The sequence below is a fragment of the Lipotes vexillifer genome, unplaced genomic scaffold (assembly GCF_000442215.2).
Source record: "Lipotes vexillifer unplaced genomic scaffold, Lipotes_vexillifer_v1.1 scaffold543, whole genome shotgun sequence".
Lineage (NCBI taxonomy): Eukaryota > Metazoa > Chordata > Mammalia > Artiodactyla > Lipotidae > Lipotes > Lipotes vexillifer.
In genome coordinates this window covers 3,190,491-3,204,804 of record NW_006799055.1, presented here as the reverse complement: position 1 = coordinate 3,204,804, position 14,314 = coordinate 3,190,491, and the positions used below count along the sequence as shown (strand labels likewise).

Sequence of the window (14,314 nt, the reverse complement as noted above, 5' to 3'; positions counted from 1 at the left end):
TAACTTACATGACTGGACCTGGGAACGCATGTTCGGATCTTTGAAAGTTCGCAACTTGAAGGTTCGTATGTAACAGACTTAGAGTATTTGAGAACACAGAGAGGGGCCTCTGATCTCACAGACCCCAGTCTGCATCTGGAAGGATTGATTTTAAGTGTATGCATTTTTATTCGTTTATTCAAAACTCTTTTTGAGCACCTATGATGAGCCAGGCACGCCCTAGACCTTGGCGACTGAAACAGCAGGGCACAGACCGAGGAGAGACCTCCTCTCCTGGATCATATGTCCTAGTGGCAGGAGCCAGGCAGGAAACAGGATGAATAAGTACGGGTGTGTAACTTATTACGTGGTGGTAAGTGCTCGGGAGAAAAATACAGCCCGGCAGGGACGGGCTGCGTGTGTGTTTACACCTGTGAGTGTGGGCGGGAGGCGATGGCCATTTAGCTGTAGTGGCTGGAGGAGGCCTCCCTTAGAAGGTGACCTTGGGTCGAGACCTGGATGGCAGCAGTGGCTCAGGCAGGAGGGACAGGAGATGTGAGCCTGGGAAGGAGCGGGCGTGGCCGGCGCAGCTGAGCGTCAGCAGGGGCCGGTGTGGCCCGCGTGGGACGTGGGAGGGAGAGGGAAGCAGGGGATGGGCCAGCGAGGCAGATGAGCCGGACCACGTAGAACCTTCTGGGCCATAACTGGCCTTCAGCGTCTTCTGAGCGAGGTGACAGTGCACGGGTTCGAACCTGGAGGGACTAACAGGGTCTGTGAGCAAGTGGGGCGGGTTTCAGCAGCGCGTTCTTCTGGAGCCCAGAAAAGGGGCAGCGCTGAGGTGCACAGGGCCCCCCGTGTCCTGCTGAGAGCCTCAGGGGTGGCGTTAGGCTGCTGGGAGCCGTGCAGGATCGGCGCAGCAGCAGCGTGCTGCAGGGATTTGAGGGTGGAAGGTCAGTCTGGAGGCAGAAAAACAAAGCTGTTGATGTAATTCGGGCGAGAAACAAGGAGGGCCAGAGCCGAGGGGCTGGGGGCGTAAGGAGCTGAGGTTTGGTGTCAGTGGCCGTGGAGGGAGGGAGCTGTCACGGAGGACTCTGTTCTCGCTTGGGCTTCTTTTGGGGTGGCCGGTGCCTTTCCACGTGGGGGTGCACGTTTGAGTTAAGGTGAACATGAGTTCCTATGAGAACTTGTACTGGCTTTGAGATTCTTACAGGACATCCATGTGGAGATGTTTATGAGGTAATTAGATGCACAAGTCTCGCTCAGGAAAAAGTTGACAAGGCAGGAAACAAACATTAACTCTGGATGCCACATCTAGTTACAGTATTTAAAAACATATATAATTTGTGTGCAGACTTTTTATTGAACAGACCCCTCACCAGAGACGATGCACAGATGGCAGATAGGCACATGAAAAGATGCTCCACATCCTATGTCATCGGGGAAATGCAAATTAAGACGAGATATCACTACACACCAATTCGAATGGCAAAAATGCAAGACACTGACAACACCAAGTGCTGACAAGGGCGTGGAGCAGCAGGAACTCTTGTTCATTGCCAGTGGGAGTGCAGAATGGTGCAGCCACTTTGAAAGACTGTTTAACTGTTTCTTAAAGAGCTAAACATACTCGTACCGTAGAATCTAGTAGTCATGCTCCTTGGTATTTACCCAAGTGAGTCGAAAACTTAGATCCACACGGAAAGCTGCACCCAAATGCTTATTCATAATGACCAAACACTGGAAGTAGCCAGGATGTCCTTCAGTAGGTGAACGGATAAATAAGACTGTGTTACATTTAGAAAATGGGATGTTATCCAGTGACAACAAGAAATGAGTTGTCAGGCCATGAAGAGGCACGGAGGAACCTTAAGTGCATATCACTAGGTGATAGAAGCCAATCTGAAAAGGCTCCCTACTGTATGATTTCAGTCCTACGGCATTCTGGAAAAGGCGAAACTATGGAGACAGTAAAAGCAAGATCAGTGGTTGCCAGGATGGGGTGTGGGGTAAACAGCTGGAGCACAAAGGATTTTTAGGGCAGTGAAACTACTCTGTATGAAAGCTGTAATGGTGGATCCCCGTCATTATATATACATGTCAAAGTCCATAGAATGTCCTACACCAAGAGTGAACCCTAATGTAGACTGTGGACTTGGGGTGATAATGGCATGTCAGTGTGGGTTCATCAGTTACAACACATGTGCCATCTGGTGCAGGGTGCTGATAGCAGGGGAGGCTGTGTGTGTGGGGGGCAGGTGTTACATGGGAACTCTCTGCTTTCTGCCCAGTTTTTCAGTGAACCTAAAACTGTCTGAAAAATGAAATCTAGTTTTAAACAAAATAGTGGTATCTCTGTCTGGGGAGCGAGGGTGCAGGCATGCCTTGTACACTCAGTAGGCAGTTATTAAATGTTTGTTGAGAGAATAAAGGAACAGCGTTCGGGGTTTGTTGAGAGAATAAAGGAACAGCGTTCGGATTTGGAAATTCATCGTAAGAAGGTACTGATTCCTATCTTGCTTGTTAAACTTTCAGAAATGTTATTAATTACACTTTAAGAAAAATTGGGAAGTATGTCTAGCACTCACAAGCATGAAGAGGTGATCCGTGGAGAAAAATTTAACTCAGAATTCAACATGTCGATTTTTAGGGAGGGCCAGAGTCCGCACTGTATACCTAGATTTTGAAATATGAATTCGGAGAAGTTAATGCCATTGGAAAGTTGTCGGCACCATATAAGATGTCTAACATTTCCGATTGTGAATGAGGTAAAACCCTAAGTTTAGAAAACAACATGATTTACTGAATTACCTTGGGAAGTAAAAGGAAACCGTAGGTCCTGAGATGTTTATACATGAAGCATGCAAAATGAGAGAGTAGTTTTTTCTAAAGAAGTTTAATGGAAAACAACTTGTGGGATCGCTCATGTAACAGTCAAGTAAAAATTCTATACTATTTTGGGGCAGTTTAAAATTCTACAACTTTGGGTCAGTCTCAGATATGTGTGAATATGCCTGATAAAGTTTGAAAAATTCTGCAGGCCTTTGACTGTGATACTTTATTTTTGTGATCATTTGTGCAAAACCCCACGTGTTGAGATTGGAGTCTGGCTTGGGTGAGAATGTGGGTTCTGACCAGGTGGCCTTTCCCGTGCGTTCCTTCTCCAGGCAAACATGCTGAAGACATATTTGGTGAGTTGTTTAAGGAGGCCAGCAACTTCTACGTCCGAGCAAATTCTCTTCAAGACAGAATCGACCGCCTTGCTGTCAAGGTCACCCAGCTGGACTCAACAGTAGAGGAGGGTAGGTAACTGCCTGAGAGCTGCGAGCTGGAAATGATGTGGACGGGACGGGAGTGGTTAATCACAGGGTAATTCCTGCTTCATCCTTGGGGTCGTATGCTGTTATTTCATCTTGTCTTTTTCTAGAAGAACAGTGAGGGGGAAAACCCACAACAGTGGGGTTAATTAGTAATTAAAAGAGTCCTATCTTGTCTGCCCTTTGTGCCACACTCTCTTTTTTCTTTTTTGGTTGGTACGCGGGCCTCTCACTGCTGTGGCCTCTCCCGCTGCGGAGCACAGGCTCCGGACACGCAGGCTCAGCGGCCACGGCTCACGGGCCCAGCCGCTCCGCGGCATGTGGGATCCTCCCGGACCGGGGCGCAGACCCGTGTCCCCTGCATCGGCAGGCGGACTCTCAACCACTGTGCCACCAAGGAAGCCCCACACTCTCTTTTTAAATAAACTACACATGTAGTATTTGTTTTAAAGGACTCTTTGAATGCATTCAGTATTAGAAGTCCTCATGGACGTCATTGGTAGTAAAGATAATTCCTTACCTAAAAATCACAGACTCTGTCCAGCTAAGGGGGAGGGTGAGCTATCACCTGCTGCTCTCCTTAGGGCCGAGGCTTCTAAGTCATGCCGCTGATCCTGCTGGGTTAACTACCCAGAAATAGCGTTTACTGAAGGCCTCTAGGCTTCAGGGTTTTAAAACAAAGTTAGTATTGACAGGCGCTGTGTAGTTAGTTAATTGATGGTCATACCCTGAAATTGGGGTAGTTTCAACAAAATGAATATTCAACAATTCCTTTTAAAATTTTTCCACTTGCTGTCTCTTTTGAACAAAAGACTGAAATTAGACTGGAAAAAATCTGTCCCCCCAAATCAAGATGTGCCATTTTTTATTTACCTTGAAAAGTTATTTTTACCTTTATATAAGGGTACTTACAATTTCTCTTGTTGCATCAAAACAATCCTAGCATCTGACTTTTCTACTAGGCCTTTAATAGTAGTAGTAATAAGAAGGTTTTCTTTTTTTTAATACGGTTATTTATGGAATTCATCCCTCATCATTTAAGAAAAACATGTTTTCTCATGTTCAGATCTTTTTCAAAGATCAAAATTAAATTAGCAAACTAAAAATTTAACAGAAATGTAGAACATCGGTATTTTCATATCTGTTATGAGCATATTCTTACTGACTTTTCGAACAATAAGTAGCAAGCTGAAGCTGTGCTCTTTCTAATCTGATTTTTAAAATTTATCTCTTATTTTAAAAAATAAAAATTTGAGTAGCTGCTTGGTCTATTCAGATAAGAAATTTTAAACATTTTAAATCAATCTTTCACTTTTCAGATGGTATCACAAGTGATTTTTAAAAATATATTTTGTCTGCAGTTTTTTGCTGGTTCTTGCAATTGTAACGCTTGTGATGAACCTTACACTGGAGAACGTTAGTCTGTAGGTTAAATCTCATGAGATTCTACAGCATATCTCATATCCTTAACATTTCTTTCCAATCAAGATTTTACCTTATTACTTTCCTTGCCATGGATATAACTGTAGAAAAATCCCTCGGCCGAGTTAGGAAATCTGTGCTCTACTGGGGCCTGCCCCTGTTCTGCAGGGTGACCTTGGAAAGGTCATTTAACACCCCTGACCGTCAGCTTCATTGGTCCAGTGGGTTAGTGCAACAGTTTACCCACCTCAAAAAGTCTGTGTGGAGTGGAGGGCAGATGAGTTGATACCTGAGATGTAACATGTTGTACAAACTCAAGAAAGGAGGATAATTAGCCTGGTTCTCTCATCCCTTAGTGTAGATTTGTATCATGCTGCTTAATTTCTAGGACTACAGGTATGTTGAAAAGCTTTGCCCTCTCTCTTTAATGTTAGTGTCAGAAAAATTTAATGCACTCTTTACATTTGTGTGTTTTTTGCAGAAGTATTTCCCACGTGTATTGTAATTAAACTGGTATTAAATGTCTGAGTGATTTTCCCCCCTAAGATACCCAGGGTTATTGTGTTTACATTCCTATTATACTCATAACTCTATTCCTGTGTGGTTTCTGAGAAATGCTATTTAAGTAAAGAATGATGCTCTAATATTAGGTTCAATGAAATCATTATATCGCTACAGAAAAAGGAAGGGCGTGACTTACGGAGATAACTCTGTATCAGAGGGAGGGAATGCAGGAACCATTTAAGTATGGTTTTAAGTGAACAATAAAAGACATTATTTGGCTATTCTAGGAGATGTTTATGATTGTGAGTCAAATTATACTTGTTTCTAAAATATTTCCATGTAACCCGACTTGGACTTTTCTCTAAATAGTGTCACTACAGGATATCAACATGAAAAAAGCTTTCAAAAGTTCCACAGTCCAAGACCAGCAGGTGGTTTCAAAGAACAGCATTCCTAATCCTGTTGCTGACATTTACAACCAGAGTGATAAACCACCTCCTCTGAATATCCTTACACCATACAGGTATGGCTTTGTGTATCCCCAGAGCCTTTTCAGTGTAAATAAGTTGAGAGGCGAGCAGTGCGGTGAAAATATCTTTTCAGACTTTGAGAATGATAATTGCAGTGTTAGCCACAATGAAATTAGTTATTTACAGAATTGCTAAAGTCTGAGTATTTCAAAATATAAATAAGTTTACCAAGAGAAGTGGGAGCTCTCATGTTAGCTTCTTTTTTTTTTTTGCCATACGCAGGCCTCTCACTGTTGTGGCCTCTCCCGTTGCGGAGCACAGGCTCCAGACGCGCAGGCTCAGCGGCCATGGCTCACGGGCCCAGCCGCTCCGCGGCATGTGGGATCTTCCCGGACCGGGGCACGAACCCGCGTCCCCCGCATCGGCAGGCGGCCTCTCAACTACTGCGCCACCAGGGAAGCCCTCATGTTAGTTTTTAAATGCAGATATCTAAAGCAGAAGTGGACACATTACGTAATAACCCTGTGTGATTGTGTTCCTTGCGTTCAAAATCAAAGTGTAAAGGAACTGCATAATTCACTTCTAATGCAGCACAACACCTGTCTCAGCATTTCAGCCCTGCAGACATTTGTGATTAAATTCAGAGAAACATGTTCTATAGCATTAGAGGTTTCTAAGAGTGAATATATAGTCAAGAAATTAACCTTCTGGGTGAAGTGGGAGGACATATTATCAGGACCAAACTTCCAGGAAAAAGAATAGAAAATGTGCAAACAATGAATATTAAGAAACTAACTAAAAATGCTCTTTAGAACTCGTCTCCTCCCGCCTGCCACATCTGTGTGTTCTTTCCCGTTTCATGTAGTTCCCTGTCTTTTCACCCCACTGTCAAGCTCACTGCTCCAGCTTCTGATGAGCTCAGGCTGGTGGTGGGGTCCCCACAGCCCCCCAGGATCAGCTCTGCTGGGTAGTACCCCTGCAGAGGCCTTCCTGAAATCACTGCGTCCTTCACGTCCATTATTGCCCTCCTGGGCCCAGTGGCCCTTCTCAGGGAGTGCCCAGAGGTTTTTTGGGTCTGAATTAACTATCCTTTTGCAGGGTCCAAAAGGAGATGTTTGGAGCTGCCCTTTGTTGCAGCTCTGCTAGTAAAGCAGTAATTCAGACTGCATCCCTTTCTTTCAGCATGGACAGAAAGATTCTCCAAAAAAATGTAATAGAGATTCCATGGAAACCATGATGGGAGAGGACCAGGGTACCACATTTTTATATGAAACAAGCATACTTTTCTGGAGGTTTTAGCACACTCACTTAAAGATATAGATGAATAGTGGTATTGTAAGCCTAACGTTTTAACTTGTGACTTTGCTTTTGTTCAATAGACATTTTTCTGGGGCAATTTCAGTTTTACTTATTAGCCCAGAGCCATGAGAACTTAGTAAAATTTTCCTAAGAAACCTCACTAAATATTTTGTTCCAAAGGAAAAAAGAAACCCAGAAAACTCAATGAACCACTTGTATTTGATTATTCAAGATCATGATTAAATATTTGTGGTGATTTAAAATGTTTAATTGCATAAAAAATGAATCGACCTTTATATATTATATTATTGTGTGTTTACTCCGTTTTATGGAAAAGAAAAACGTCTGACTTTTTAATAGTATTTAAGAATAGTAGTGCCAGCTCAAATCTACTTTTTATTAATACAGAAATGTTTGGGGTAAGAAAACACATAAACTTTTGCATTTGGACTTAAATATGACACAGTCACAATGCAGTCTTAAATATGAGATGTACAATGTGACTGAAAAATCGAATGTTTAGTTGCGATAAACATAGGACATTTCTGCTTATATTCTGATGTCAAGGTTAACATTTGCTTAAGTGATTAAACATATTTATTCCATTAAGTATTAGCTCCATTTTTGAAAAAAAGAAGGTGTATTTTATACATCTTAAAATTGCAGCAAGTTCCTGCTCAGTTTTTCTGTCTTCACATATATTGAAGGCCTAGTATCTTAGGGAAATAATTTATATTTTTCACAATAATGTTACTAATAAAATCTCAATAGTGCAGGTTGCTTCTCACTTAGGAATTTTGGAAAAGAAAGGATTTTAAGTAATTAAAGTTTAAAGTACAGAGTGAATTGTGCTGATTTGTTAGTGACTTTAAGACAGAGCTACCAGATGACCCTCATGAAAGCCTGGGTCTCTTTATTTGATGCTGAGAAGCTTACAGAACACAGCATAGCCGGAACTTCAAGACCAGGTTTCCTTGAGTAATTCATGTCTCTTTCTTTGACTGCGTGGCCACAAACTCTTTTCTATACTCATTTCTCTGATTTTTTTTTCTTTCTCTGTATGCCTTAAGTGACTCATTGAAATGCTAATTTTTAAAAATAAATTTATTTTGGGCTGCATTGGGTCTTCGTTGTGGCGAGCAGGGGCTGCTCTTCGTTGTGGTGCGCGGGCTTCTCATTGCGGTGGCTTCTCTTGTTGCCGAGCACGGGCTCTAGGCACACGGGCTTCAGTAGTTGCAGCGCGCGGGCTCAGTAGTTGTGGCTCACGGGCTCTAGAGCACAGGCTCAGTAGTTGTGGCACATGGGCTCAGGTGCTCCACGGCGTGTGGGAGCCTCCCAGACCAGGGATCGAACCTGTGTCCCCTGCATTGGCAGGCGGATTCCCAAGCACTGCACCACCAGGGGAGTCCCTGACATGCTAATTTTAAATGTAAATGTTTTGCCTCCTCTTGAAGGTAATATACAGTCCAGATACTTTTTAAAGCATTAGTAGAATAAATAGAGTGTTCCCTTCTTAATCATGATTATTTTGAGCTTTGCTATCTATTGATTTATGTGATAACTTTGGATTCATATTGGCTGCATTTTTATTGGCTTTATGATAAATGAATAACTTATATAAAGACTTGGGACTTCCCTGGTGGCACAGTGGTTGACAATCCACCTGCCAGTGCAGGGGACACGGGTTCGAGCCCTGGCCCGGGAAGATCGCACATGCCATGGAGCAGCTGAGTCCGTGCGCCACAACTACTGAAGCCCGTGTGCCTAGAGCCGGCGCTCTGCAACAAAGAGAAGCCACCGCAGTGAGAAGCCCGTGCACAGCAACGAAGACCCAGTGCAGCCCAAAAGAAATAAATTAAATAAATTAAAAAAGAAAAGACTTGAAGTATTTTTTAGAATATAGTAACTGTAGCAGTTCTTGACAATGAAATGGCTACAAGTGAATTTCCTTTTCCGGTTACTTTCATTTAAAAAAATATCTAGGTCATCACTTTTTATCCTAGTTACATTTATACACCGTGAACCTTTTGCTTCTTTCCTAATTGAATTGTAGACATTGGGCAAACCTGATTAAGAAAAAAGCACAGAGTACTTGCTAATTTTTATCCTAATAGCATTGTCGCTCCAGAGTAGAAGTGATTGTATATATATACTAAGAATCCATCCATCTCTGTGTGTAGCCCCCATTGGAATAAACAAAACATACCTTGAAATAACTGTGGAACTAAATATTGCTGTTTATGAGCCATATTGTGATTTGGGGCAGCACTTTGCTATACCGAAATCTAAATTTGCAAGAGTAGTTTTTACTTCCTTATTCTAGAAAAAAAGTGCTGTCCTTGCATGTTCACACATTTTTCCAAATAAGGAAAATTGGGAGACCTAACAGTGTATAAGGACAGTTCAGATTCCTCACGTAGATGTTATCATCTCATGATTTAGAATTAACATTAATGTTTACCCCATATGAAACTATCTAACGACCTTTTCTCCCCCCCGACTTGTAATACATTGGTTTATAGAGATGATAAAAAGGACGGGCTGAAGTTCTATACTGATCCTTCCTATTTCTTTGACCTCTGGAAAGAAAAAATGCTACAGGACACAGAAGACAAAAGGAAAGAGAAAAGACGTCAAAAGGTAAATAATTCTAGTATGGGAAACGTGCACATCAATGTGTAAATGGGATTCTCCGTTAGAAATTAGAAGTTTAAAATCAGTAAATTCTTTAAACGGTTGAGATGCTGAATTTCGTGCTGAAGTTTTTTTAGAGGTTGCATTTGTCACATGAAGATACCATTCAGTCTAACACAGTAGTACTATTTTCAATAAATACTGTTGATTTGTTCTCTAATACTTGCCTTGCTTTAATAAATACAGTGGCTGAAATTTCAGTTCTGTTCGTAACTGTGGTTTACAACTTTTCTCTTGCTCTTCAAATTTTGTAAAGTAGTCAACATTCCATATCGGTTAGAATTTTCTGCTTTGGTCTTTTTAACATTATTAATTGTTGGGTTGCCACCTAATTGTAATTAAGACCGTGGTGAGAGGTTCATATTGGATTGAAAAGCGTGTGTGATCTGCACATTTGGAGGAGGGTAGTATTTACTAAAAGTGAGATTCCCTTTGGTGGGGTGGTCGTAGGCAGGAGAATTGCAAGTTGGAAGGTTGAGAGACATCTGTACTGCAAACGCTCTTGGGAGGACAAACCCACTCTCAGATTAAGCAACTTCTGTTTTGAAAATTATCCCTTTGGGGCCCAGAAATTAGACTTAAACCATTGAAAATCAGAGTTAACTCTCCAAAGGGAGATATTTGCCAAGCCTTTTATATGTGAGCGGTGTTTTAAAAAATGACCACCTGCTTTGTTTGACAAATATTAGGGTGTATGAATTAAGAGCTTAGCATGTTGTGGGCTGGCTGCCTGAAGGTTCTGAGACATCTAGTAGGTGTATTGGCCCAGTAGGAGTGACAGTTTGAGATGGAAGAGAACTTGAGATTTGAAAACAGGATTTAGGAAAGGGAACATGGAAATAGGTTGCAGACTGCAAGTGTGAGAGTTTACCACGAATTCTGGGAGAGAATTCCACAGACTTGGTTATCTGTGTGCACTTCTCGTGCTGATGGGTTGGGGAGATTTAATGGGAAATCTTCGAAGAGTTGCTGAGTATTCAAGTGGAGAAATTTTCAAGCAAAGAAGCTGCAAAGTGTTCAGGTGAAGAAAAGGAAGATACTAATCTCTCCAAAGGAAAAGGAACAGAGATTTAAAGGCCTGTTGGTCTGAATCCCCGAACTGTTTTATGGTAACAGGGCAAACCCCCAAGTACCTTTTTTTTTTTTTAAATTAATTTATTTATTTTATATTTATTTTTGCTGTGTTGGGTCTTCGTTTCTGTGCGAGGGCTCTCTCCAGTTGCAGCGAGCGGGGGCCGCTCTTCGTTGCTGTGCGTGGGCCTCTCACTATCGTGGCCTCTCTTGTTGCGGAGCACAGGCTCCAGATACACAGGCTCAGTAGTTGTGCCGCATGGGCCTAGTTGCTCCACGGCACGTGGGATCTTCCCAGACCAGGGCTCGAACCCGTGTCCCCTGCATTAGCAGGCGGATTCTCAACCACTGCGCCACCAGGGAAGCCCCCAAGTACTTTTAAGAGTACTGTCCTTTAAAACTCCCCTGCTTTTAAAGTGGCCTCCCAGGATTTCCTAGAAGCATCAGTGATACTTTTGACAAAAATATTTAACTTTTTTGCCACTGTTCTTTAGTCTTGATCTACTCTGTGTGGTTACTGTGTCTTCAAAATTATTTGTCATTTCCTTGGCAGTTTTGTCTCATTCCATATTCCTCAAAGACATAAAATTCTGATGAGAATTTCTTATTCATTCATTTATATAATGGTTCTTTTTTGAATGGCTTGTAAATGCTGTGATGAAAAAGAAAGGATTATCACCCTCATGGAGATGAAAATATAGTGGGGGAAACAAACATTAGATAATCAAGCTGTCCTTTGGAACTCATAAAGGGGGAAAGAAATTTGAAATTTTTAATACAAATCTGCTTTATATAGGAACAGAAAATGAGGCAAGATATCCTTAATTTCCCAGGATTTTAGAAACCCAAAAGTCACTTTCACTTTGGAACAGACAATTCTATCTGAAGGAAGAATTAATTTAGAAAATTTGGGGATAAGACATCCATTGTTTCTGAACATTAAATTTCCTTAGTTTGATGGTCTAAAAACATTTTTTAAAAGTTACGCAAATAATTATGTCGTCGTAAGGCTGTAGTTACAGGGCTGGGAAGGAGAAGCCTTGGGGGAGGTGGCAGCAGCAGGTGGGGTGACAGTGCAGAAGGTGAGGTGGTGAGTTGAGGAAGGCCCCTCGGTGTTGCTCACTGAGGTGCAAGGACTGATAGCAGAAGTTAGCTAAACAGAGTGAGTGTGTGCGCGACTGTGTGTGCATGTACGTGAGAGGGGATGCCAGAGGCGTGCTGGGCAGATGGAGGGGCTTTCAGGTATTGATAGGAGCAGCTAAGATCATCCTGGGGCAGGAAACAGCTTGCAGTACTCTCAGGATTTTAACGTAGGCAGTGTAGTTGAGATACAGATGCCTCATGGTTAGCATTTTATTATAGTTGGTTTGTGTGTGTGTGTGTGTGTGTGTGTGTGTCGGGTGCGTGTTGATGAGTAGATTGGAGGCTAAACCATTGTAAAGAAAGTGGCAGATCCCTGAATATGTCAGCATACATCCCTTAAAAGTAAGGGTGACAGTTATTAATTAGTGTAATACAGTGACACTTGAGTGAGATGTATATTGGAATCCATTGAGGTCTCCCTTCCTTTTTCTCTCTTTTGGTTTTAAAAGTGTTCAGACAATACATGCCAGTTGTAAAATGCCCCACCTACCCTGAAGTAAACACATTCGTTTAGAAAATTTGGGGGTGGGTTTCTCCCTTGCCCAGGCATAACCACCCTCTGGTAACAGATGTGCATACTTTTCGACCTTGTAGGGCGTATTCATAAATACATGTGTACACACTTCACAGAGTGTTTTTTATTCCTAGAATTGACCTGTATACACACACACACAGACATACACATACAGTGACGTAATAAAGATGTACCTCATTCTTTTTAATAGTTGTGTCATATTCCAAAGTTTGGATGCTTCATAAACTATTTACCCATTACCGAATTAATGAATATTTAGGTTGCTTCTAAATTGTTGCTGTTACGGCACCATAGGGGTACCTGTACTCATGTGCACATATTTCGTCAGAGTAAATTCCCAGAAGTGCAATGTGAACTTGAAAATTTGAAAGGTACCATCCTGTTGCTCCTGACCCTTTAAGGACTGAACCAGTTTATACTCCTCACAGGCCTCCTCCAGTCCTGAAGATTATTATTATTATTTAGCATTATCTTCATTTATTTAAAAATTACAAAAAAATTTTATACAGTTTTTAAAGGTTACTTTCCATTTACAGTTACTACAAAATATTGGCTCTATTCCCCATGTTATACATACATCCTTGAGCCTGCCCTACACCCACTAGTTTGCACCTCCCCCTCCCCCATCCCTACGTGCCCCCCACCCCTGGTGGCCACTAGCTTGTTCTCTGTATCTGTGAGTCTGCTGCTTTTTTGTTATATTCATTAGTTTGTTGTAGTTTTTAGATTCCACATATAAGTGTATCATACAGTACTTGTCTTTCTCTGTCTGACTTATTTCCCTGAGCATAATGCCCTCCAGGTCCATCCATGTTGCTGCAAATGGCATTGTTTCGTTCTTTTTTGTGACCGGGTAGTATTCCATTGCATATATGTACCACATCTTCTTTATCCATTCATCTGCTGATGAGCTATTATTATTTTTTGATGAGCTTCCCCACCCCCCAAAAAATCGAATACAAATTGCACATCTTTCTGTGTCTTTATTAACACTTGGCCTGTGTTCTGTGAATTTCACGTTCACGTCGTCTGCCAGCACATCACTTGAGCCTCCTGGGTACCTGGGCTAACGGCTCCCCTCCTCCCCCGTGGGCCTCCTTTCCTCCTGGACACCTGAGCAGCTTTCTGCCCGGCATCCCTGCCTCTCCCCGTGGACTCTGTCCCCAGCACAGGGGATCCTCTCACGTGCCAGCCCCTCCCCTCTCAGCCTTCATGGTTTCCCGTTGCTCTTGGGATAAAGAACAACATTTCTACGCAGCCTTCAAGGTCTTACCGACCGTTCGCCCGAATTCACACTCGCCTTCTGTCGCTTCTCCTGGCGAGATACTGTCCCATTGCCTCTTGTGTGCGTCTGCCCCCTCCTCTGCAGGACTCAGGCCTCCTCACCCTGCAGAGCTTGTCCCAACCTCTCGGACACCCTCCCTGACTTCCAGACTGGACAGCGTTCTCTGTGTAATACATTCGTGTTGTTGCACATTTCATAATTGCGCATTTACCTGGGTGACTTTGTGGGCTTCCCCCCTGGACCGCAAGCTCCACGAGGGCAGATCCTTGTCTTTTTTTTGTTTGCCGTTTGTACCGTCCGGGCCTGGCATGTGCTGGGACGTAGTGAGCACCATCGCTCACCTGGATGTGATCATTCAGTCCGCGTTTACTGAGCGTGGACCCTCCGTAGAGCCATGCGTGGAGGTGCCGTGAGGGGAGCGTAGGACTTAAAGGCGCATAGTTCACCTCCCTAAAGGTCAGCAGATCTCACGGGGGAAGCAGGAGGGGAGTAAACACACGTAGAAGTAACTGTCCCCACCTTTAAATAAGCAGCTGCATAGGACCCAAGTTATTTATTGAAGACATTTTTGCCGGCAAAGTAGGGCTGGAGCAGGAAT

The 14,314-nt window shown here is 42.8% G+C and overlaps 1 protein-coding gene across 1 annotated transcript in view; it reads left to right on the top strand.

Moving 5' to 3' along the window:
• WASF3 (WASP family member 3) overlaps positions 1–14,314 on the top strand; it is a 36,844-nt gene that overhangs the window by 13,988 nt on the left and 8,542 nt on the right. The window contains exons 2-4 of the mRNA XM_007471451.1: positions 3,144–3,278; positions 5,589–5,742; positions 9,511–9,628. Of these exons, the coding sequence (XP_007471513.1) occupies positions 3,144–3,278; positions 5,589–5,742; positions 9,511–9,628 (407 nt within the window). The remainder of the gene's footprint in view (positions 1–3,143; positions 3,279–5,588; positions 5,743–9,510; positions 9,629–14,314) is intronic.